This window comes from Danio rerio, chromosome 2, assembly GCF_052040795.2.
Source record: "Danio rerio strain M-AB ecotype USA chromosome 2, GRCz13ab, whole genome shotgun sequence".
Taxonomy (NCBI): domain Eukaryota; kingdom Metazoa; phylum Chordata; class Actinopteri; order Cypriniformes; family Danionidae; genus Danio; species Danio rerio.
The window spans coordinates 25,853,842-25,878,459 of NC_141022.1; the positions used below are offsets into that span (position 1 = coordinate 25,853,842).

The following is a 24,618-nucleotide window of genomic DNA, read 5'->3' on the forward strand; positions in this document are numbered from 1 at the left end:
AATGATGACAGAACTTTCATTTCTGGGTGAACTGTCTTTTAACATTAGCTCTAGTTGTTCCCTACTGAAATTCATCCATTAAAAAAAAGCTCATAACTAGTGGATGAGACTTGATAGACTGGAATCCATGCTAGACACCAAATATCCTGAATATACTCACTCAGAAATGGGTCTGAAGCTTCATATGTGTAAAAAGCAATCCAACCTGAGGGCTAGTTTGAGGTCTGGTGTGTTATATAGGCGACACTACATAAACACTATCAAACTGGAAGCACTACTTTTTGTCTAAAATATCCATGTTTTATCTAAATTGTGGGAAAATGATGATGTAAAAAGGTTTTCTATGTGTTTGAGCATGAGGTCTCCAATGGTACAGTCACAAGTTTGACTTGGCAATGGTGTAAATAACAGGTTTTGCTACAAACTGTCAGCCATCGTGAATGCAAAAAATTAAATGTTTATTATGGAAAGTCATGAGTCTCTTTGTAAATGGTTTATTGCCACTTCAAAAAGGATTCTGTGGTGTTTCGTGAAATCTTTTAGAACAACTGAGCTGCAAATACAGGAACAGAAACACTAACAGAAACCATATTCCCCTCAAGAAACGAAAAAAGAGAGGGGGAAATAAAACCATTCGTGAGCTACACGCTTTCAAATCTCAAGGTAAACCTGTAAACCTTCTTAGGGGTGTTTCCCAGACGTTCACCATGCTTTTCTGAAAAGCATTTATTATTTAAGTTACTAAATAGAATCCAAACAAGCTAACAAAATCATTTCCTACAAAAGAAAATGTTACAGTAAGAAATATGCCTAGTCGCAACCACCAATCGAATTCTCACTTGGACATATGTACAATATATATACACACAAATGAAAGTACAGCCTGCAAACTGCGTTTATCTTGGAATGTGTCTTCTGTACTTTGTTGAATCCCTGCCGTCGTCTTTTTAAAAAACTCCAGCCTTCGCAGGGAAGAGCAAACGTTGCGAATTTCAAAGAGAGAAGGGCAAAAATTCTGAAAGTACAAAGAGCGGGTAAGCGAGGGGCACGTGGTGTTCACAGCTGAGGCAGTTTATCCACTGGTGTGTCGAACTTGAAGTCGGGAGGAAAGAGATCAGCGGCGCGAGGGTAGATGAGACGGTAGGACTGGCGGATGGTCACGTCTGCCACTCCAGCGATGTCTCCAATCTCTGCACGGTAAAAAAATTAAACCCATTTATTAAGGACATTGAGCTTGGTTTCACACCACAAACAAATGGAACACTATTTGTGTCTACACTAGCAAACAATGTCAATGTGTTTATTTTTAAGAACCAGTAACACCACACTATTTGTTTTTCAATAGGCCTTTTTTAAACAATGCTTGTGGTCTAATATGTTTCAATGACTTATGCTAAGCTAAAGTTGATTCTGCCAGATTTGGAAATCGGCAAAATAAATAAAAAACTATGCAAAAATTTCACTGTAATTCTTTATTTTTAACTCTACAGTTGTAAAATGAGCCTGTTTCCAAAAAGTGGAGAGTTCCTTCCTTTAAGCATGAATATTGTTTGTCTTATGATTCTCATTTTACAAAGACAAAAAAAAAAAAAAAACTACAAAAATTTGGAGAAATCATAATTGTACTAAATCTATGCACTAAAACCAAATGTTTATCCAGATAGTCCGTTTATTAATCTAGGGTCGCCACAGTGAACCGCCAACTTATCCAGCATATGTTTTTACGCAGCGGATGCCATTCCAGCTCCAACCCATCTCTGGGAAACATCCATACACACTTACACATTATGGATAATTTAGCCTACCCAATTCACCTGTACCACATGTCTTGGGACTGTGGGGGAAACTGGAGCACCCGGAGGAAACTCACGCAAACGCAGGGAGAACAAGCAAACTCCACACAGAAACGCCAACTGCCCCAGCCGAGGCTCGAACCAGCGACCTTCTTGCTGTGAGGCAACAGCACTACGCTACTGCATCGCCTAGATCTATACATTTTTTTTTAAAGTAGGTGAGAAATTCAATGTGTGAGTCTTTTGTATTTAAATGGATTTGATTGGTTGTTAGTGTTTATCGTTTATCAGCTAGTAAAAATATTGTGGAAGGTTTGGTTTCTCTGCATCATTAACATTATAGCTGTGGCCTGAACTCCTGCCATTGGTTTACATTTTATACGTCATTTAACAGACACATTTAGTGAGGTTAGGGAGGGAAAAGGGATTTTTTGTTAAATGTTAGAATGTTGTCAAGTGCCTGCAGAAGAGAAGGATTTTCATTTGCCATTTGAATGTTACCAGTGAATCAGCAGTTCATATGGGACTGGAAAGATCATTTCAAAGGCAAGTAACAGCATAAAAAAAAGTTCTGTAAGGTAGGGGTGTAACGGTTCAAGTTGATCAAGGATCACAACCCATAATTCGGAACATACGTGGCCCGCGGATAAATGCATTTGATTTACTTGTAGATTAATTCTAAATTTGAAACGATCACCGAGAGATTCCCTCTCGTGTCACATGTAAATCACATGTATGAAAGCATTTAGTCTTTTCTGTAAAACACAATGATAATGAAAGAAGTTGGGGTGGGTTTTTCGGGAATTGGGATCTGGTGGGTTTCATTAAAAGTCACTACTTGTTTAACCCACATTAATACATTCAGTGTAAGCTGCACGATTAATCATTAAAAGATTGGAATCTCAACACTCATGCAACATATATTATAAATGATGGTGATTTGCATATATTTATTAATCCTTCCAATCGCTGCATTCAAATCTGTGTTTGAAAATCACAAAAATCAAGAGTATTTAGTCTTTTGAGTTATGAAGTTACAAACAGTCAAATAACACAGTAGTACTGGTATAACAGTTTAGACATAATCACTGATGTTTATGGAAAAGATTAAAATCACCGTCATATTCATTTAATTTGAGGCTCCAAAATGAAAGCTGTAGGCATTAATTACATTTAGCCAATAGGTGGCGACAAGTAGCCATGAAAAATATTTCACAATTTTTATGAGTGAATAACTGAATCATTTATTGAAAATGAGACTAAAATAAACATGGGTTGTACAAATTATAATGTTAGATTTATAAATTTAGTGTTATCAGCAACATTAGTAGTAACCATGATTTTTTTCACAGATATTTTACTATTTATTTTTATTTAGCAGATTATTTCTTTATTTTATTTTTAATAAAATTACAGGTTCCATGTTCTGTTTAACACCAATAGTCTCTTGCGGTGCTGTTTTTGTAATAAATGCAAAGAAAATGACATTTGTCTGCTCCCCTTGTTGGCTGATCATGGTCCGAATATGTGACTAAAAAACACAATGTGATATAAACCCTGAGATTTTTGATGCACTACTAGAAAGTGATTTAGCGTCTCTCTGTGAGGGCCAACACTCACTTACTGACCGAAGGAGGTTCTACATTCAGAACAACTTTTTGAAAAGTATACGTATTCTTATTTTTATAGTTAACGTCTTTGGTGTGAACAGGCCTTCACATGTTTTTTCTTACCTTTCTGTGTCTTCTTCTCGGCAGATGCTTGAGATGCCATATAAATGGCTGCGGCCGCCACTGAGATAGGACTGCGACCTGGAACCAAATCCAGTTCCACGGCCTTTCTGGCAATGTAAGTGGCCGCCATTTGCACCTGTTTAGGCAAGCCCAAGTTGGAGCAGAAACGTGACATGAAATCACCAGTTGTGATGAGATCCACACTCGTCTCCAGAGCCTTCAAGATTAGCTTGAAGCAGCGGCCAATCTCCTTCTTTGAGATCCGAGACACTGCACAGATTTCTGGAGTGGAGGGACATATGAGTTATACATTAACACAAAATGAAATTGATTATAAAATATTTATAATATTTCAATATACAAATCCAATTGGGCTTTTTCACAGTTGTAGTTAACCCTGGGTTATTCTAAAGCTTGCGTAAACTGAATAATGGGTTAATAAATTATTTGCAGAAAGGTTTTTGTTTATCCACAAAATGATTTTACACTGCATATTCCTAAAGCATGGTGTCTCTGTCATTGATTCGACAATACTGTCATATTTAGAGTTGTATATTTATATATGGACAACTGCAATCTTTTTTTTTTTCTTGATTTTTGGACTATATATTTTCCAATCACTATGCGATATTTTTCCCCTTACATGCTAAAAATGTACAACACACAGTTACATTGTATATGAGCAGGAGTCTGAAACCTGGCCCACGGGCTATTTGCGGCCCCCCTCCTCCTTCCTCCAGCCCGTAACTGACGTCAAAAATATCAAAAGATTCGTCCTAACAAAACATATATTTTTGAATCCCAATCGCTGTTGAGCAGTCGAATAAAGACACTTGTGGTTTTGACCCCCCACCTACTGAACATTTAAAATGCTATACTATATATTAGATGTTACTTTTGTTTTTTCTCAGCATGCGGTCGAGAGTAAAATGCAGATTATAGTTAAACGTTGAAATATGTCTGTAAGCTCTCTGTTTTTACTCGAGCTGTATTTTTGTAAATATTAAAAGGTCGTTTGATTATAATCAGTTTTATACCGCCTGCATTTTGTTGTACAAACACCTCTTCATGGCTAATACGTCATGCTGATGGTGTAAATATGACAATTTTGCTGATATTTTATTCAAGTGGTCTCATTAATAGATATTCCTAATATGCATATTAAGATTTGTATAAAATATGTGCATTAGTAAAGTTTTACTGCTGGCTGAATTGAACAAGCTAAAGTAAATGTGAATATATACTTTTCCCCTTTTTGTTGTAGTTTAAAAAAAAAGAAAGTCAACAAGGTTTGCCAAACTGTTGATCTGCTGTCTTATGATATGTGTTAAACTTTTGGTTAAGCAAAAAGTGATTGGGATATAATTAAAATTATAATTATTAATATTATTAAATTGTAGTATTTTCATAGCAGTTCAAACTACCTCTTCAATATGTACAACAAGAATAAAAAAAAGAACTTTGATACTCTGGGGAAGAACATCTGAGTGCATCAATTACATCAGGTTTCCACTTTTGTCTTGTACTTGAATGTTAAAATGGCCCACCGATGAATTGTCAGTCACTGATATGGCCCTACCAGTTTGAACTTGAGAACACTGTATATGAGGTTTGTGAGGCTGAGCTCTACTAATGTTAACCCACCTTCTTAATTTCAAATGTAAAACATACTTTAGATTAAAAATTGGGCTTAGAATGACAAAAAGCCAAAAATTGAGGTAACTTGCATAATCCCAAACCTAAAGCATGTCATTTTAGCTCCACTAGCCTCCCGGAATCAGTTTCACAACCAAAAGGTTTTCCAGCAAACTCCTTCTACCTTCCATTGGTCACACAAACAAATAAACTCATTCTATTAAAGTGCACTTTTTAGCAGCCTTGGTCCTTTGTTCTATTATTAGTTTCAAGTTTGTGACCTAAAAAATAAATGGATATACATACATTAACTCATTAAAGAAGCCTTCTTTTTTCGCTTATTTAATTTTAAACATGATTATAAGCTTATGATTATTATGATTATGACTGAATTAACATGGTTCAATAAAAGCATATTTAAGTCATTAGCATTTAAAAAATTTATTTATCTATGGAAAAAATGTACAGGATTTTTACTTATGATGTTCAAACAAAGCAATGCTTTGATAGCCAGATGGAGACACAATGTTTGTGGCTTTGTACCCCACAATTAACTTAGAAATTATACAAAATAGAAACAAGCATCTTAACGCAAAAAAAGACATTCTTCACCTTTAATGATAAAAACACATTAGAACCATTAATGCAATGGTGCAGATTAGTCAGTGAAAGAGTATGCAGGTTTTACCTTTAAATGTTCTTGGGACGCCCTCCTGTCTGCATGCGATGTAGAGGCAGGCTGAAGCAATAGCATCATTACTTCTGCCTTTCAGACTTTTCTGTTCATAAACCTGTTTGAACAAGTTGTTTGTTCGATCCTGTGACAAAAAACACAATTCAATTCAAACAGATTTTCAACAGAGCAAACTTTTGGGATGACTTTTTTTACTTTTGGGAAACCCCAAATTTGAAACCTCAAAGTTAGCCACCATCATCATAAGGGCCATGTTGTGAAAAAAGCATATAAAAGAGGGAATATCATCAAAGATTAATAAATAGAGACAGACTAAAGTGAATGTAAAATAATGATTTGCCCATTTTGTTTTAATTTACACACTATCATGTTTAGTTTGTCATGTCACAATATAGAGGGCATCTGTTTTATAGCCAATCATTCTGAAAAACAACTCTTCATTGTGATCAATAACTTCAATCTTTTACATGCACAATATCTCTCACGTTGTCCCTTAAGGTTCTGTTCTTGGACCTCTTTTTTTCGGCATTTATTTCTATTTATGTATTTATTTAGTCATATTATCTGTGGTTATCTTCTCAACTACCAATGTTGTTGGTGCACTGTCCTATTTTGTTATCTCTCTGTATAGTGACCTTGAGTTAGCGTAGAGCACTTTATAAATAAACTTTAAACAAACCTTATTTAGGTTACTTCATTATTGCTATTATAACCTAAAATAAAACGATTACATTGAAATAAAATGCCATACATTGTGTTACAAGCTTCCGAGCTAAATTAAACTGCAACCAGATTATTCTCTAATTCAAAAACAACAGACACTCACAATAATGTTCCTGGGGAGGTTGATCCTGTCAGCCATGGTGGTGATCTCTTTGAAGGCATTGAGCATGGCTCGATCGGAGCTGCTCATGGTTCTCCGATTCTGGTACTTGGAATTTCCAAACTCATCAAAGCTTGCCGCACCTGTTCCCTGACATTTCAGAAGGAAAAAATATTTTAAAATACTTGTGAGAACATACAATTATAAATCAAACTTTCAAAATTAAAAAGTCAGTACATTAAGTCAAATTAAGTCCCTTAAAAATCAAGAAATTTTACTCAGCGGCCATCTTTGAGATGCCTCTCGGGCAGCATGCTTGGGCATTCTGTTTAAATGGGGAAACATCAAATTCTCCAAAATTGCTTGCTAAGCTTACGATTAAATTTCAAATTAGGAAAAAAAATCTTTAGCTTCATTTCTATATGTTAAATCACACATAATCTGCAGAAATTTACATCTGGTCCCAGCCTCTCTTCCAGAGAATCCTCAGGCTATAGCGATCGCTGATTGGCTCTTGTACTTGCAGACGTTGCTTCATTCACCATATTGACCATTACACTTTTCCCAATTCAAAACTATACAAGTGGCATGTCTTGTGTATTCTATAGTCTTTAATAAAGTAGGACTGGAACTACTAATCCCTAAACAACAAAAATGTCTGATAATGAAAAACAAGACAATAAATTTGAAAAATGAATTAATTATGTCAGGGAGTGGAAAGCATTCAACAATACAGCAGCAAATAATAAATATTTATGGATAACATGAATAAGACATATTGGCAAGAAATCCCATTGAGGTGCTGCAGATAAAGTGCATGACTAAAGTTGAATGTTTAAAGAGAATGCTTTATACTGTGTTTTCAAACAAACTAATAATTCTTAGGAAACAAACTTGCTGTTAATGTGCTCATCTTTAGGCCATCCGTGAAATGGGTACATTTTTCTGGTCAGTAGATCGTTACAAAAGATTTCCAGTGAAACTGTGTTTCTGATTCATAAAATGCAAGTCAACAGCTGCTGAAACTTTGAGACTCAAAAAGAAAACGAAAAAAATATGAACTGAAACTATTGGTCTGTGCAGGAAACTGAACATTCTTTATAACATTATGACCTTTAATCCACAGCCTCAGGCAAAGGGTAATTCAAGTCTTTTCTGCAACCTGGTTTGTTCAGTTTGTTTCCTGTTCAAATAACTGTTTGTTTACATAATTGCACATTAACAATACATTTAAATTATCATATAAGTAATTAAAATGTTAAAGCACCCATTGATGTTATTGATATTCATAAAGTGTAAAGTAAATACACTAATCCTCATGGAGCCACCTTTTCATATAGACTTTTTTCTTAGAATGCAAAATTAACCATTTTCCTTTGCGTGTATGGCCAAGGAGGATGCTAAGAACTTACAAAAGAGTCACATTCAGACAGCTTTGAAGTCATAGTTTTAATCTATTTTACTTGCTTTTATTGTATTTGAACCAATACTGCTGTCGATCAGGCCCTCCTCCTGGACTGTTTATTTAGAAAATTTGATAAAAGGGATCTAAAGGGATGGAAAACAACTGCTGCGAGGTATATTTCTCTTGCTGTTAGATGGCATCGCGCTGTTTAAATGAAGCCCCGTCATCACTAAAGTCAACATTTTCTCTTTTTTTTCAAATATACAACCAAGCCAAACAAACGTAATTCTTCAAAATGTTAAACACATTAATTGAATGAGTGGCACAAAGTGAAAATAAAGAGGCATTTTGAAATTGCAGGAAACGCATATCGTGGTACATACTTCACTACACAAACTAACTAAACGAAACATAACTGCTCCTGATTAGAATCAACATGCAAAACAGCCAGAATACTATCAGTAACAGATTTTTATTGATTTTTTTTTGGAAATTGCATGACTTGCATACCTGCTAGTTTCATGCCAGTAATATGGTTGCTCTTTATAATGCAGTGAGGTATCGTCTGTGTGTGTGTGTTTGCATTGAGGAGCTGCAGAGTACATTATAACAGCTGACAGGTCGAGAACACTGACCCTATGTTTTAGCATCTGACCTAATGGTAGACACTAAATTAGGAGAACATTTTTCTCTTGCACATGAACCGCATCTGACAGAAGTATAACGGCTTTAACACACGTCTTTCTTTCAAAATTCAAGTACCGCATCACAAAAACACTCCGTAGGCCACTAAAAACAGTATTGACACCCAGTTGAGAAACGCTGCTCTAGCTGATAACAATTCTTAACGGAAGTTCTAAGCACCCAACCATAAGGCGCTGGTCACAATGGTGCCCGCCATGCAGCAACGAAGAAAAAGGTCTTTAAACCAGGATAAACCATAATCATTTCTAATTCATGGATTGATTTAAGTTTTCACCTAAAACAATGGGAAAGCAGTTTTTTAACATTACCCCCAAATCTTGCATATCATAGCCTAATGGATATGACGACTATTTTTGTTTTCATGCACCGAGTTGCACATTGTCTGGACTGCTACCCTGGTCAGGCCCAGGACATTAAAAAAATACTTATTATAATAAATTATTTTTTAAACTATAACACTTTAATCATTGCTTATATCAAGATTTCTTTCCAGACCGTCAAGACAATAAAAGAAAAAAATACAGATACTTTTTTTAATAATCATTAGTGGATAAATCCCTACCTTGCTGATCATGGTAGTGAGGTCTCCTCCATTGAGAAGAGGGTTTTGAGCATCGCCAACACGAGACGGATCTTTGGTTGCCTTCTCATTGGAGAACGTTCTCCACTCTGACCCCACATCAATTACACGGTCTCCTGCCATAGAAAGCGAAGGCGCATTCATTGTCTTACTGTTTACATTAGTGATGAAAACATCCAGCTGTATAATTCAGAAGCAGGTTGAAACTCATACCTACTACAAGGCCACATTCAGGACAGATCATGTCTCCTGCCCTGTAGTCCTCCACCAGCAGGGCATCGGGGTGATTCGGGCATTGCACTTTGGGAAGAGAGTCTCCACTGAGAAATACAAAATTCAGATCTCAGAGGTCAGAAAAAAACACTTTTAAAGAGTATTGACATTTGATATAAATTGCTTGCCAGTAGATTTAGATACAGAAAAACATTTTAGGCATGCTCAGATAATCATTTTTATAGAAATAAAATCTAGTGAAAAATTGCTGGGAAGGAATATCGGGAGAAGAACCATCTAGTGTCACTTCATTGTAGGACTGCACAATAATCAAAACATCTAGCAATGCAATATTTTTTTTAAATTTTGTGATATGAATACAATTTCACCAGATAACTTAAATATCTCTATTTGGAAAGAAAGTATAATTTTAAATCGATTGGGATGATTTTGCAGTGGGAGTGCATCTCTATAAAATCTAATAAACAATTTATAAACTTTTTAGGGTCCCCCGACACATGTTCGATGTGGGCTGTGCTATTGCATTTCTGTATTTATTTCATACATAACAATCTCTAAATATAATCAGGAAAAGGTGTTTCATCATTTTCAGAGTCTAACAGTATTCAAGTAAAGTAACTGAAAGATAAAAATAATTTAATAAAATTAATCATTGTTAAAGTTACAAATGGTACAATTTATTGTGCCTGAATGCTTTAAAGGTCATAATACAATCACAGGCATCAACAACACATCAAAATAATGAATTATAATCCAGACTCAACATTGTGTATGCTCGCGATGTGACTATTGCGAATGATCATATTGCGATATCGATGCTGAAATTATATATTGTGTAACCCCTACTTCACTGGCATTGTTTTCAATTTTATTTTATTTTTTTAAGTTATAACAGTTTAAAAGTCTAGTAATAACCCCAGTAACTATTCTGGAGTTTTCCAATTAACATTTCAATCAGTTATTAAGTGTACATGAATGATTTAATTCACCATTTTGCTCATTTATGCTGCATCTAAAATATAATGAAAGATATTTTTTTAACTTTCATTATTTTACTACTGCACTATACTGATTTTCTTAGGCGCATGTGCTTTTCCATAAAACTATAAAATAAAAATCAATAGGCTAAAATATTTCTCTCTTTGTTGTAATTGAAATATTTTTCAACAACAATAAAACTGAAGCAAAATGACTAATATTCGCTTACAAGCTTTTATCTTCTATATTTGAAAGCCAAAATGTCACTGAACATCCAACTGCAGTTCTCTTAGATAGATTGATTACAGTGTATAACCGTAAAAAATGCAACTAATGAATAATCATGACCATGCTATTTAAGTACAGTTAGTTTTATATTTAGTTTGCACACTCTGACTTTCTCTTTAATTATAAAATCTCAATGAAGTATCATCAACATGATTGAAATAGTGAAATCATATTAGCAGCCAATGACTATGAACGCACAACATTGTTCACAATCAAGTAAATAGGGTTAATGTTGTACTGAATTCATATTTACAAGCAGTTTCAGTCTGTATAATCAAAGTAGAGTGGTAAACAACAGAACAAGTGGTCACTGTTCAAATATAAACAAATGTGTGAATAGGCATGAGAAGATAACCAGTTTCAAGGTTTACAGCAGTTTGGAAAAGTCAAGGTTTTAATACTGCTAAAATGTTCTGTTATACCATTCCTATGGTATATGTTAAGGTTTTCCGACTCCAACTGCATTTTTTTTTTATAAATCTGTTTTTGAAACTAATGAAGACAGCAGAAATCAATGATTTAACTGTTTAGCCTTACATGTTTACAGTTCCAAAATATAATAAAAGTTTTTTTAATAAAATAAACTGTCTTTAAAAAGTTTTTTTTTTTTTTACCCAAACATTTAAAAAGACCTTCTTTTAGAGCAGTAATCACAATACTGTGATCCAATAAAACTGTGGTAATTTTATCCAAGGTTATCATACCATCAGAAACTTATTTTGGCCCATGCCTATGTGCGAGTTTAAAACCAATTTATACCTCAATCCTATAGCTAACTAAGTTACATGACATGAAAAATAATTCTAAACTCTCAGTCTTAACAACGATTTTAACATCAACAAATACTATTCTTAACTTTAATAAGGCATTAGCCTAATTTTCAGATAACTGCTATGAACCACAAACAATTGTATGTTCAACTATTATGATAAAGACAATAAATAACAACACAAAAAAAGAATAAGTTCATTAGGCTCATTGTGATCTTAGATAATCCATAAGCTAAAGTTAATTGATGAAGGTATTTGTAAAGTAACTCTACACCACAAAACACCTTATTCAAAAGCAAATTATTATTTTTATTTGATTATTTTATACAAAAGAAAACATTGAAACTGACCCATAAAAACTTCCCGTTTCTGTTCAAATACAACATCTACAGTAGTGAAAAAGCCTAAAAAACGAAGGCATTAACTAGAATAAATGATTGTTTATTATTGGCATAAATGATTAAATAAGAACAATAATTTGTCACTACACCAGGCAAGACTTCCTGAGTTGTTGATGTGGGAGCAGTTAGCGCTGTTAGCTCTCTGATGACTGTTGCTCGGTTCACATTTGACAAGCATTTCAAGCCTCCACAAAGACCTGAGACAACAACCCTGACGACTCGTCTTTTAACGTTATTTACAGCTCCAGCAGCTGTCGCTTTGTCTTGTTTCACAGGATACGAAAACACAAACAACGTGCGCTAGCAGAAAATGACAGTGTTCGTGTTTTCCTGAGGCTTTCATACGCGTCACAGCGACAACAAACAGCTAATAAAAGCCCAGAGAGCACAGCGGATAGAATCAAAGCTCATCTACAACGTGCGTTTACAGACCGATATCAGACAGACAGAGAAGCGATAAAAAACCATCAGAAATGAAACCAACCGGCTCGTTGACGCCATACTGTTTCTGTCTGTTGTCCACGGCAGTGACTCTCTGGTGAACACAATGGACGCCCGCTACCTCTATTTATAGGTTTTGTAGGTCACGTGAACAAAGAAAGAACGGGGTGCCACAAGGTTCAATTTTTCACATTTTTGATTCGACAAAACTTATTCATGTTCCCCCATTTGTAGTTTTTTTAGATACATGTCGTATTTTCATTAAGTTTGTCTGCGTTTTGAATTAAAACATGTACGTTATATGTTTCTATAAAAAATATCTCCTTGGATTCACGATGCATAATGTTTGGCTAAAACATAATTTCTGTTTTATTCTGTGATGGTTGGCATTTCGTCCAAATTTTAAGAAAAAGTAGGCTAGCTAAAAGGTGACATATTCATATTCATTTTAGACATCACAGCAACAAGGCAGTACCAATGTAACAAACAATTGTTATTCTGAAAATGATTCATGATAAATAGAGCTCTTAATGACAGATGTTTTTTTTTTTTTAATTGGGAAAGAATGTTATCAGACCTTTTTAGAGTAATGTGATAACAGCATTTTTCTAAAACTCACACATAATAAGTTCAGCAAAACAAGTGGTCTTTTAATTTGTTCCACATATTGTTTCCTTAACATTGTAAGTTGAAGCAAACTGTAAACCCTGTCGAAAGAAAACAGCATATGATGGTGTTTGATGCTGGTATGCTGGTTTCAGTGCTGGTTTTGCTGGTCTCGATGCTGGTCTTGCTGGTTTCAGTGCAAGAACAGCAAACCAGCATCAAAACATACCTTACCAACATATGCCTTCTTTTTTCAGCAGTAAAATTCTACCATTATTGTTATTTTAAAAATTGTTTTTTTTTTTTTTTTTTGGAAAACAAGTCAGTATTATAGCTATAGTATAAATAGCTATAGTTTAAAGTTAATCTAAAATTTATTTGAAAAATATCATTAAGTATTAAACTGACAAGTAGGTTAAATAGAGGCTCAAAACATTTTTAATGTTCAGATGTCATTAAAATATAAAAAAAATCATTGTACAAAAGTACAATATAGATCTAACCATCTAATTATTAAAAAAAAAAATCAGTTTTAAGATGTATAGAACAATACATTTCATGTCTGGACTGACTCACACATGTGCTAAACTACACGTGGCTTTAATTTGACTAATAATGGAAAATAAATGTGAATTGCATGCCTCATTTTAAAACTATCTGTCATGTTTTACAGCTTAGGCTTTTAATATTCCACATCAATTATGCTCTATTGAAAAATGATATACCATCCTTAAATTCATTATTCACTTGTGCCTTATAACGCAAATGTGTCATACATAGTCATTAAGAGTTCAGCTGGTGTACTCTTAAACCTCAAGGGTTGGGCTCTTCTATAATCATGCTGCGAGAACATTCATATGTCTCTAAAGTTATGATCTGTTTCTTTCTAAAAATACTTGAGTACTAAACGAGTACATGAAATGGTAAACACGCGATGATATATCTTGTATATTTTAATGCCAACTGCAAATGTAAAAGAAAAAATAGAACTGTAAAAAATGTAGGTCATTTTGTGTTGACATGTGGCCTTCTGTGGGGAGAACGTCTTCACATAAATTATAGTGTGCATGATTATAACTATATAACTAAAATCATGATTAATTATTTTATTAATTTTATTTTCAGCTTAGTCCCTTTATTAATCTGGGGTCGCCACAGCGGAATGAAGCGCCAACTTATCCAGCATATGTTTTATGCAGCGGATGCCAGAGCACCCGGGGGAAACCCACGCGATTAATTATGATATAAAAATAATTAATGCTGATCTTAGATTATTTTTGACAGATAATAATTTTTTATTTTAAACAGAAATTTTTATTTGATTTCTTTTTGGAAAAATTGTTACATTGTTTTAGCTTTTAAAAAACAATACTTTAATATAGATCTGTAGAACTTGTTTTATTAGGTTTATAACATTTTCCACTTCAGCACTTTAGACTTGATCTAAAAATGAGACCAAATAAATCTCTACTGCAATACATTTAAAATGACACAAGCTTAAGTGAGGTTAAAGCAAATTCCCTGTATTACACAGTCTTTGGCGAAAGTATGTGTTTTTGAGTCCATGCTAATTAATTAGTAAATGAATTCACCCAAAAATGAAAGTTTGTGATTTCAACTCTGAAAATAAGCTGTGAAGAATGATGAGGGGAAAACATTACTAAGTCATTGGTTTTCAGCAATCTTCAAAATATCTTATTTTGTTTAAACAAGGTGGAAGGTGAAATTATGACAGATTTTCATTTTTTTCTCCTAACTATAATGGCTTTATAAATATGATCATGATTACTATATAAAATATGGAATTAAAATATTACTAAAATAAATTATAATTCCTGTGGTAATTCCACTGAAAAAAAGAAAGAAAGAAGAAAGAAAGACAAAATCAACGTGACCATGATTCAGCAGGAAATATAAAGTTCCTCTTACAAAACTAGCTGAAACTTGGAGGGAAAAAAACACATTTAGGCTGGGTTGGTTTAGTCACCAAGACATTTCCTGCACTGTGCCAGCCAAACAATGCTGCACTTTCTACCTACGCATCTGGGTCCTAGTTTCCTCAAAAAACAGAAGAAAAAACAGAAGAAAGAGTGCAATGGGTTAGTCTTAATTATTACACGGTTATGACTGCTGACTGTCCAAACTGTACAATATTTCACAAACTCCACCTATAATATAAAAGCACCTTTATCTGAGACACTACCTCGCGCACAGGGAGCGTCTTCAAGAGGTTTGATCCCTCACCTTTATTATCCAGTGGCTTCATAAACGCAGCGACGAGCGGAACAGCTCCGTCATTTTGACTGCTGAACTACAAGTCGGAGCAGGTCGGACAAAGAGTCGCATATTTCAATGCTACCGCCGAGTTCAGACTTCTCTGGACAGCGTGAACAGCGCTTGACGGACATTACAATATTGTTCTGAAAGGGAATTGTTTGGTAGCGATTATGTTTTTGTCTTTTGCAGCCCGTTTCCTGCTCAACGATAACTTTTGACAAATCTAGTGTCTACGAAGAACGACAGCGAGGACTTTCACTGACGGAGACAGTAGGCAGACAGTAAGTTGACCGTTTTATGGTTTTATCTGGGTCTTCATGACTCTTTTATTCATACTTCCTAGAATATAATTGGTATATTATCCCCATGGGTTTCAGCCAGGTTATTATAGTGCAGTTTCGCGTTTAGACTGTGTATTTTTTTCTCTCTAAAGCAGATCCATCATGTAGTCTAACTTTATTATACATGTGAGAATATTTCTATTTGAGGCAATGTTTCATTAGCCTAATAATAGCCATTTCAGAACAACCTGGACACGTTTCGAATTTACTGGGTCATCCACTAAATTGGTGCATTACTCTTTTTTTTCTATAAGTTAAAGCTATTATTTATTAAGTTTTCAAGACTACATTCTTTTGAAAGTTCTGCATGCTAATATCATGTTTATTAATAAAAAAAATCTCCATCAACAAACAATAATATAGTTAATAGTAATATCAAAAACAGGACCATCAGTTTTTTAGGATATTGATCAACTTGACCATGAGATGTGTCAGGTTTTTTTGTTTCTTATACAATTTACCAACATTAAACAATATTTTCAGTGTATGTTATTTTAAACATGGTCCCTCACTTACAAAATGTTTTAATGTTTTCTGCAAGTCTTAACTTGATTTGTCAAAAAAAAAAAAAAAACTCAGGTTTTAAACCAAAGCATTGTAAAACCAAAGCAAATGTTTTATGCCTTGCAAATAATACGAAACAACAGCAACAAAAAAGCTGTATTTTTGTGTTCCAATACAAATTTCTTAACAGAATTAAATCAACAATTGCTTAAATATTTATTGTGCAAATCAGACTTATTGAAACTGTAAGCAGTTTATGGTGAAATAAACAAAAAACGTAAAATAAATAAATACAATTAAAAAGTAATTTAAAACATATTGACATCTTTTAGTGGAAAAGACCCAGTTTATGTAATCAGCCCAAAGCCAGAACTGTGGGCTTCTTAGTTTATAGATTTCTTAAAACCTGTAAATAGTTAACACAGACAATTCTAATGAACAACAGCTGCCTTTTGCTTGTAGACTCTTATTTCTCACGCACCAGTCTGAGAAAATAGCAGACATCAAATCAACCCGGGCTCGAGCTGTGTACATGCCACTGGGAATAACGTTAAATTGAGCTATTAATACCACATTGGCAGCTACAAACGTTTAACCTGGAATCAAGAAAACATATCTGTCGTGCTTCTCGTGCCACATGAACATGTAAGACATCACAGTGAAGTGCCACTGCAAACATAACACACTCTTGAGATGGTTCGGACCTTTCATGTTGTAACTTGAAGCCACATGTGGCTAACAGGTATTTGATGAATAGTGCAGAGTTCGTACACACTCTGTATGGTTTAACTCACTCGTTTATATACACACAAGTCACAGAAAGGATCTGCTAAAAGACTAAATGGAAATCTACTCATTATAATACAGTACTTTCTTTTTATTTTGGAGTAAACAGCCAGTACTTTCAAATCTGTGCATCGTCATTAACATTACGAAATTATGAGACATGAATTAATAGACTCGAGCTAATTTTGTTCAGGCATGCACTGACTTTATATATGCACTAACTGGACTCCTCTTTATTACAGGGATGTTTAGTCTTACTGAAGTTGCCTCCCTTAATGACATCCAGCCAACTTATCGCATTCTGAAACCATGGTGGGACGTGTTCATGGATTACATTGGTGTGATAATGTTGATGTTAGCCATCTTTTCTGGAACTATGCAGTTATCCAAAGACCAAGTGGCATGTCTTCCAATTCTTGAGAAAAACATAAACCTTGAGGGGGCACAAAATCGACCAGAATGTTCCTTATCAGTTCTGGGCACGGGACCTTCAACAACTAAAGACCTTCCTGACAGTGTTGCAAATGAGCTTCTTAACACTCAACCTGCCCCCTTACCAAAAGAAGGGGTGTGGACTCAACCTCAGCCTACAGGAGTTAAAACCAACCTGGACTTCCAGCAGTATGTTTTTGTCAACCAAAAGTGCTACCACGATGCCTTACCATGGTTCAACAAGTACTTCCCTTACCTTGCCCTCATACACACTATAATGCTAATGGTAAGCAGCAATTTTTGGTTCAAGTACCCGAAGACAAGCTCAAAGATCGAACACTTTGTTTCCATTTTGGGCCGGTGCTTTGAATCACCATGGACAACAAAAGCTTTGTCTGAAACCGCCTGTGAAGATTCAGAGGGAAACAAGCAGAGGTTTACTGGTGGTTCTGTTTATCACAAACACGTATCTTCAGAGGACAGTCAGTCTACTCCTTTGGTGGAAACTCCGACAGCGCCATTTTCAACTGAAAAGCTCATCGCAGAAGCTCCCAGCCTAACCACCTTGGATAAAAAAGACGGCGAACAAGCCAAAGCCCTTTTTGAGAAAGTGCGGAAATTTCGAGCTCATGTAGAAGACAGCGACTTCATTTACAAACTCTACGTGGCTCAGACGGCAATAAAAGCCCTGAAAGTCATACTGATCTTGAGCTATACATCAACATTTGCCGCAGAAATTAGCTTCTGCCATATTTGCAAACCTAAAGTTGAAAGTTTGACTGGATATGATCAGTTCTTCTGCACACACAACATGGCATTCATGTTGAGGAAACTTCTCTTCACTTTCATGGCTATGATCTGTCTCTATGGATTGGTGTGTTTGTATACGCTCTACTGGCTCTTCAGGAGACCTCTTAAGGAGTACTCTTTTGAAAAAGTCAGAGAAGAAAGTAGCTTTAGTGATATTCCAGATGTCAAGAATGACTTTGCTTTTCTGTTACACATGGTTGACCAGTACGATCAGCTGTACTCCAAACGATTTGGGGTGTTTCTCTCTGAGGTTAGTGAGAACAAACTACGAGAAATAAGCCTTAATCATGAGTGGACTTTTGAAAAACTTCGTCAACATGTGTCAACCAATGCTCAAGAGGAGCAAGAACTTCACCTCTTTATGTTGTCGGGACTCCCTAATGCTGTATTTGACCTCACTGATCTGGAAATCCTAAAGTTAGAGCTTATTCCCGAGGTCAGGATTTCAGCTAAAGTTTCTCAGATGACCAACCTACGGGAGTTACATCTATATCACTGCCCTGCTAAAGTGGAACAAACTGCTTTCACTTTTCTCCGTGACCATTTGCGATGCCTACACATTAAGTTTACTGATGTCGCAGAAATCCCACCATGGATTTATCTGTTGAGGAGCCTCAAGGAACTGAACCTGTTTGGGAACTTGAACTCTGAACACAACAAGATGATTGGACTGGAGTCACTGAGAGATCTGAGACACTTGAGGACATTGTACCTTAAAAGCAACCTTAACAAAATACCCTCAAATTTAACAGATTTGTCCCCACATCTTGTTAAATTGGTGATACACAATGACGGGACTAAATTACTGGTAATGAACAGTCTTAAAAAGATGACCAGTCTGGTTGATCTGGAGCTCCATAACTGTGATTTGGAGAGGATCCCCCATTCCATCTTTAGCTTGGCTAACTTGCAAGAACTTGATTTGAAGAATAACAACATCCGCACCATTGAGGAGATCATCAGTTTCCAGCATTTGAGAAGACTGGTGTGCCTCAAGTTGTGGTACAACAAGATCAGCATCATTCCACCATCAATAGGCCTTGTGAAGAGTCTGGAGTCCCTAATTATCTGTCACAATAAAGTAGAGAACCTTCCTCCATCTCTGTTTCATCTGCCTAAACTGAGGCACATTGACCTCAGCAACAACTCCATCTCAAATATACCTGTAGAGATTGGACTCCTTCACAACCTTCAACATTTTGCTATCACAGGCAACAAGGTAGAAGTTCTACCTAGTCAACTGTTCAAATGTTCAAAACTGAAGGTTTTGTGTGTGGGTCATAACAACATCACCAGCATCCCAGACTCAATTGGCCAGTTAGTTCAGCTGTCCCACCTAGAGCTCAAAGGGAACTGCTTGGATTGCCTTCCATTTCAGCTTGGCCAATGTCAGCTTCTTCGAAAGAACCTTCTCTTTGTAGAGGATCATCTTTTTGACACGCTACCTATTGAGGTCAAGGATAGCATGAGCAGTGACTAATGGAACTTATCTGAATGGATTTAAGCATTACACTTTGACTGTTTGATGACATAATTATCAAACAAACCAAAATGCTTATAAAACGAATATGTATTGGATGACGCAGCTTTTTTTTTTACGGGCCAGCCAATATGTTATCAACAATGCGGTCTGGAAATGGGCCTCAAGGACAGGAAGAAAAAACACAAGTGCTGCAAAATATAACAGGAACATTGCAAACAACAGGTTTGTGTTTGCTTTTGTTTGCCAAAAAGGTATGTTTAATTTAAATCGTGTTCTGTTACATATTTTCATGTGTATATTTTTGTATTTGCAAACATTTCTTTTTTGTTGAATATGACTGATGTTTCTTTTAAAGGGACCGTTCAACCAAATTTAAAATTCTGCCATCATTGCCTCACCTTCATGTGACTCAAACCATTTATTAATTTCTCAATTTGGTGTAAAAAAATAAATATATACAGTTGAAGTCAGAATAATTAGCCCCCATGAATTATTCGCTCCCCTGTTTAATTTTTTTGCCCAATTTCTGTTTAACAGAGAGCAGATTTTTTTTCAACACGTTTCTAAACAATAGATTGAATAACTCATTTCTAATAAATGATTTATTTTATCTTTGCCATAAAGGCAGTAAATAATATTTTACTAGATCTTTTTCAAGACACTTCTATACAGCTTAAAGTGACATTTAAAGGCTTAACTAGGTTAATTAGGTTAACTAGGCAGGTTAGGCTGGTAAAAAAAAACAGCTTAAAGGGGCTAATAATATTGTCCTTAAAATGTTTTTTAAAAAATAATATCTGCTTTTATTCTAGCCAAAATAAAACAAATAAGACTTTCTCCAGAAGACAAAATATTATCTGACATACTGTGAAAATGTCCTTGCTCTGTTAAACATAATTTGGGAAATACTTAAAAAAGAAAAAAAAATCAAAGGGGGGCTAATAATTCTGACTTTAACTGTATATACAGTGAAAAGTAATTCACTAACTTTTTAATACGTTTTGGTGCGATTATATCCTGCTATTTAAAAAAACTAAAATTTAAATGAGAAGCTGTAATGTAGCCGTGGCGGGATGATTTTTGATGTGGCGCCCCGCAATGTAAGAATGAATGTAGCGGAAACCATGATTGAGAAATGTTCAAACTGGTTTGGACAATATATTTTAATGAAATATCTGACTTCATATAATCCAAAAAAAAATAAAAAATTCAGAATTTGATATTCCAAAAGCCATAAGAAACAGCATGAGAAAAAATTGGGCTTTCGTGCTGAAGAAACCTTTCACAGTTCCTAAACTATTGGATTTTTGGTTTTTTCCTACCACAGGAACTGGAAACCATCGTAGTTCTTAAAAATTCAATTGGGTAAACTAAATTAGCCTGTCACTAAGATGGCAACATCACTGATGATTTTAGAATGCATTTCTGGGTGAGCTATCCCTCATAGTCAAGGGAGTCCATTCATGGTCCAGGAGGTACTGCAGATTTTAGCTATAAATGTCCCCAACGTGTCTTTCAGGAAGTTTCTGGAATACCCAGTAAGACTTTTACTAGCTAGTTCAGATATATCCAACTATAGTAGGAATTTAAAAAAGCAGTACAGTGGCCCTCCAGGGGAAGGATTGGACACCCTGCATTAAAGGCATGGATCAACCAAAAAGCTAAATTTACACACTATGTACTCACATTCAATTGTTTCTTAACATATAAGAATTTAATTCTTCTGTTGAACACAAAGCAAGGTATTCTGAAGAATCTTGGGAACGAACAGGTCACTGACATCCATAGTAGTAAAACATGAGAGTCATTGGCCGTCCAACATTTTTCATAGTATCTTCCTTTGTGTTCAAGAGAAGCTCAAACAGATTTGGAACAAATGGAGGACGAGCAAATGATGACAGAATTAATTTTTTAGGTGAATTATCCATTAAAGTATTTAAAACAAGGATGTCCATTAGTGCTTCAGAAAGGCCAATGCCCTGCAGAGTTTAGCTCCAAGACACTTGTCTAGGAATTTCTAATAAACCTGAAGTCCTTGATTGTCTGTTTAACCAGAGAACTCTGCAGGTCAGATGCCCTTTTTGGAGCAGGTTTGGATGCTCTTGGTTTATAGGTCAGTAATTCTCTTAAGTTTCAGTTTTCAGTGGGGTCTTTACTGTTTTATTATAATAATAGACCCAACTTAGAGCAACAGATTCATTGTTTTTACAGCATTATATGTAACATGGCGTTCTTAGATAATTCCAGCACGTTTAGGAGCAGCGCTTCTTAACATTTGATGCACTCCAATAGGCATGATGTGACACGATAAAAAACATTATGAAAGTTTAACTTTAGCAATAACAGCAATATTGCAACACACTTTCAAGTCAGAGAATGGATGTTTTTTTGTATTCGCTTTGTTAAAAAGGAAGCATATGAAGAGTTTTTGCTGTATTGTGCTGATAAGAGGCATATCAAGGACTAAAAACTGCCAGATGGGGGGAGGATGTACACCATGTTCACATGATTAGAAAAAAACTCAGTGACCTTATAAAGATACATGTGGTTCACTTTTGTCGTGTCATTTGAAATGTGTCTTAGAAGATGCACTTGCTTCATCGACCCTCCGGCATGTAATTGTTAATTTCTTATTTTTAATTCTCTCATTGTTTTTATGAAATTTTGTGTATGAACTACATTTTTCAATACACTTAGAGTGCAACGGTATGTTGTTTTTAACAAGAAACTTGATTAACTTTTGATATTTACAAAGAACAATACATGCAAAGATGTTAAATTAAAAGTGTAGTTATGAGATGATGGCTGTTTTGAATTTTTGGCCTATCAATCCTTCACACTTTGCTTGAGCAGTTTTAAGGTTTTGCATACTACACTTTTGCACGCACGTATGTTTCAGCTTGTCTGCCTTGTTTCACGTGTATTGTTGCCCACCCCCTTCTTTTGGTCTTGCTGTTGTTGCCCCTAGACATTTCAAAACTTGATAAACATGCTCGTAGTTAAAGCTGTTGAATAATTTGCTTCAGTCACTTTCACTTGACTGTAAAGTTGTGTCATTGAAGAGGTGTTTTTTGTTCTATATCATCACAATATATTTACACACTCTTGTGTTTCCACATGTTCTTTTTTTCTTTGTCAAACCACAAAAGGAGAAATCTAGAAACAGCCTTTCTTGCAATTCTAAGAGTATTTCAAAATGATCCAAAGCAATACACGCCATATACTACACTACCTGACAAAAGTCTTGTTCTTGATCCCAGTTGTAAGAGCAACAAATAATAACTTGATTGGTTGATCATTTGGATATGTGGAAGAAGGTAGACTTTTCCGATGAATCATCTGTTGAACTGCATCCCAATCCCAAGAAGACTATTGGAACCCGCGTGGACCCAAGATTCTCACAGAAATCTAGTTTGGAAAAATCATGGTTTGGGGTTACATTCAGTAAGGGACAACATCAACAATTCAGTAAGGGACAACATCAACAATCTGAGGTATCAAGACATTTTTGCTGCAAGTTACATTGCAAACCACAGGAAATTCTTCAGCAGGATAGCGCTACTTCTCATACTTCAGCCTCCACATCAAAGTTTCTGAAAGCAAAGAAGGTGTTTCAGGAGTAGCCAGCCCAGTTGCCAGACATTATTGAGCATGTCTGGGATAAGATGGAGGAGAAGGCACTGAAGATGAATCCAAATAATCATGATGAACTCTGGAAGTCCTGCGAAAACCCTTTCTTTGCCATTCCTGATGGCTTTTATTATTAAGTTATTTGCAGAGATGTATGGATGCAATCCTCCAAGCTCATGGGAGTCATACACAATATTAATTCTAAAGCCTTTGCCTTTCATATAAACCACTTCTGATACCAAATGATCAACTAAAAGTCAAATTAGTATTTGTTGTTTTTAATCCTAGTATAGGCGACAAGACTTTTGTCAGGTAGTGTACATATATACAGTTAAAGGCAAAATTATTAGGCGTCCTGTTAAATTTTTCTTTTTTTTTTGTTTCCCAAGTGACGTTTAACACTGTGTTTTATACAGTATTTTTTTTTAATAGAGAAAGTCTTATTTGTTTGATTTTGGCTGGAATAAATGCAGTTAAAAAATTTTTTGGGTCAATATTAGTAGCCCCCATGAGAAATACAGTTTTTTGATTGGCTACAGAACAAAACGCTGGTCCGGTGGCACACCTAATTTACCAAACTCGCCTAAAGTACCATAGTTAAGCCTTTAAAATGCACTTTAAGCTGAATGCTGGCATCTTATAAAATAACTAGTAAAACATACAGTCATTATGATAAAGATAAATTGGGTATTAGAAATTAGTTAGTAAAACTACTGTTTAAAACTAACGAAAAAAGAACTTCCCTCTGTTAAACATCACTTGTGAAATATTTTTAAAAGAACACAACTGTACAATTGGATTTAGTAAAAAAAAAAAAAAAGGCCAAAATATTATTTATTTAATGAAAACCCTTAACTTTGTGTTGGTTTTAGTGCATGACTATGCATTTAAACAATTTATATGTGCACAAAAAAAAGAAAAAGCACACAACTACCATGTTTTAGACAACAAATAATGAAAAAAATATTAATAATAGTTAATAGATAATAGTCTATAGTTTATCCAAATCATTAAAAAACAAAAAAGCCATATGCTGTTGGAACAACACTACAGTGAGTAAATGATGACTGGCGAGTCATTTCTCATCCAAGTAATTAGACTAGAACACAAATAATAGCCATTGTTATTTGAAGCTGTAACCCTCTGCAGGTGGACAGCAAATTAAATCAAATACATAATTATATTTCTCCTAAATGCAATGGTTTCTTAGATGAGACTGCATATCAGCATATGAGTGCTCTCTGCTGCACCATTCCATTAAGTGTTTTT

The 24,618-nt window shown here is 35.1% G+C and overlaps 3 protein-coding genes and 1 long non-coding RNA gene across 4 annotated transcripts in view; 1 reads left to right on the forward strand and 3 right to left on the reverse strand.

Annotated features, from left to right (window-relative positions):
• The window catches only part of LOC148679736 (uncharacterized), an 807,653-nt gene that overhangs the window by 405,281 nt on the left and 377,754 nt on the right, over positions 1-24,618 (reverse strand). The window lies entirely within an intron of this gene.
• Positions 1-24,618, reverse strand: part of znf644a (zinc finger protein 644a) — a 398,550-nt gene that overhangs the window by 349,774 nt on the left and 24,158 nt on the right. The gene's annotated exons all lie outside the window — the stretch shown is intronic.
• On the reverse strand, positions 479-12,579 carry gtf2b (general transcription factor IIB). The gene is given in 7 exon segments (NM_199697.1): positions 479-1,190; positions 3,527-3,808; positions 5,850-5,979; positions 6,682-6,828; positions 9,351-9,484; positions 9,582-9,688; positions 12,524-12,579. Coding segments are annotated over 7 exon segments (951 nt in total). The 5' UTR covers positions 12,541-12,579; the 3' UTR covers positions 479-1,056.
• On the forward strand, positions 15,429-22,829 carry lrrc8da (leucine rich repeat containing 8 VRAC subunit Da). Its single transcript, XM_087240753.1, has 2 exons — positions 15,429-15,644; positions 17,237-22,829. Exon 2 carries the CDS (start codon positions 17,239-17,241, stop codon positions 19,714-19,716), a length of 2,478 nt encoding a protein of 825 aa, XP_087096879.1. The 5' UTR covers positions 15,429-15,644; positions 17,237-17,238; the 3' UTR covers positions 19,717-22,829.

Bases quoted from the DNA above. Each gene is read 5' to 3' on its own strand.
- lrrc8da (XM_087240753.1), top strand. From the start codon at position 17,239: ATGTTTAGTCTTACTGAAGTTGCCTCCCTTAATGACATCCAGCCAACT.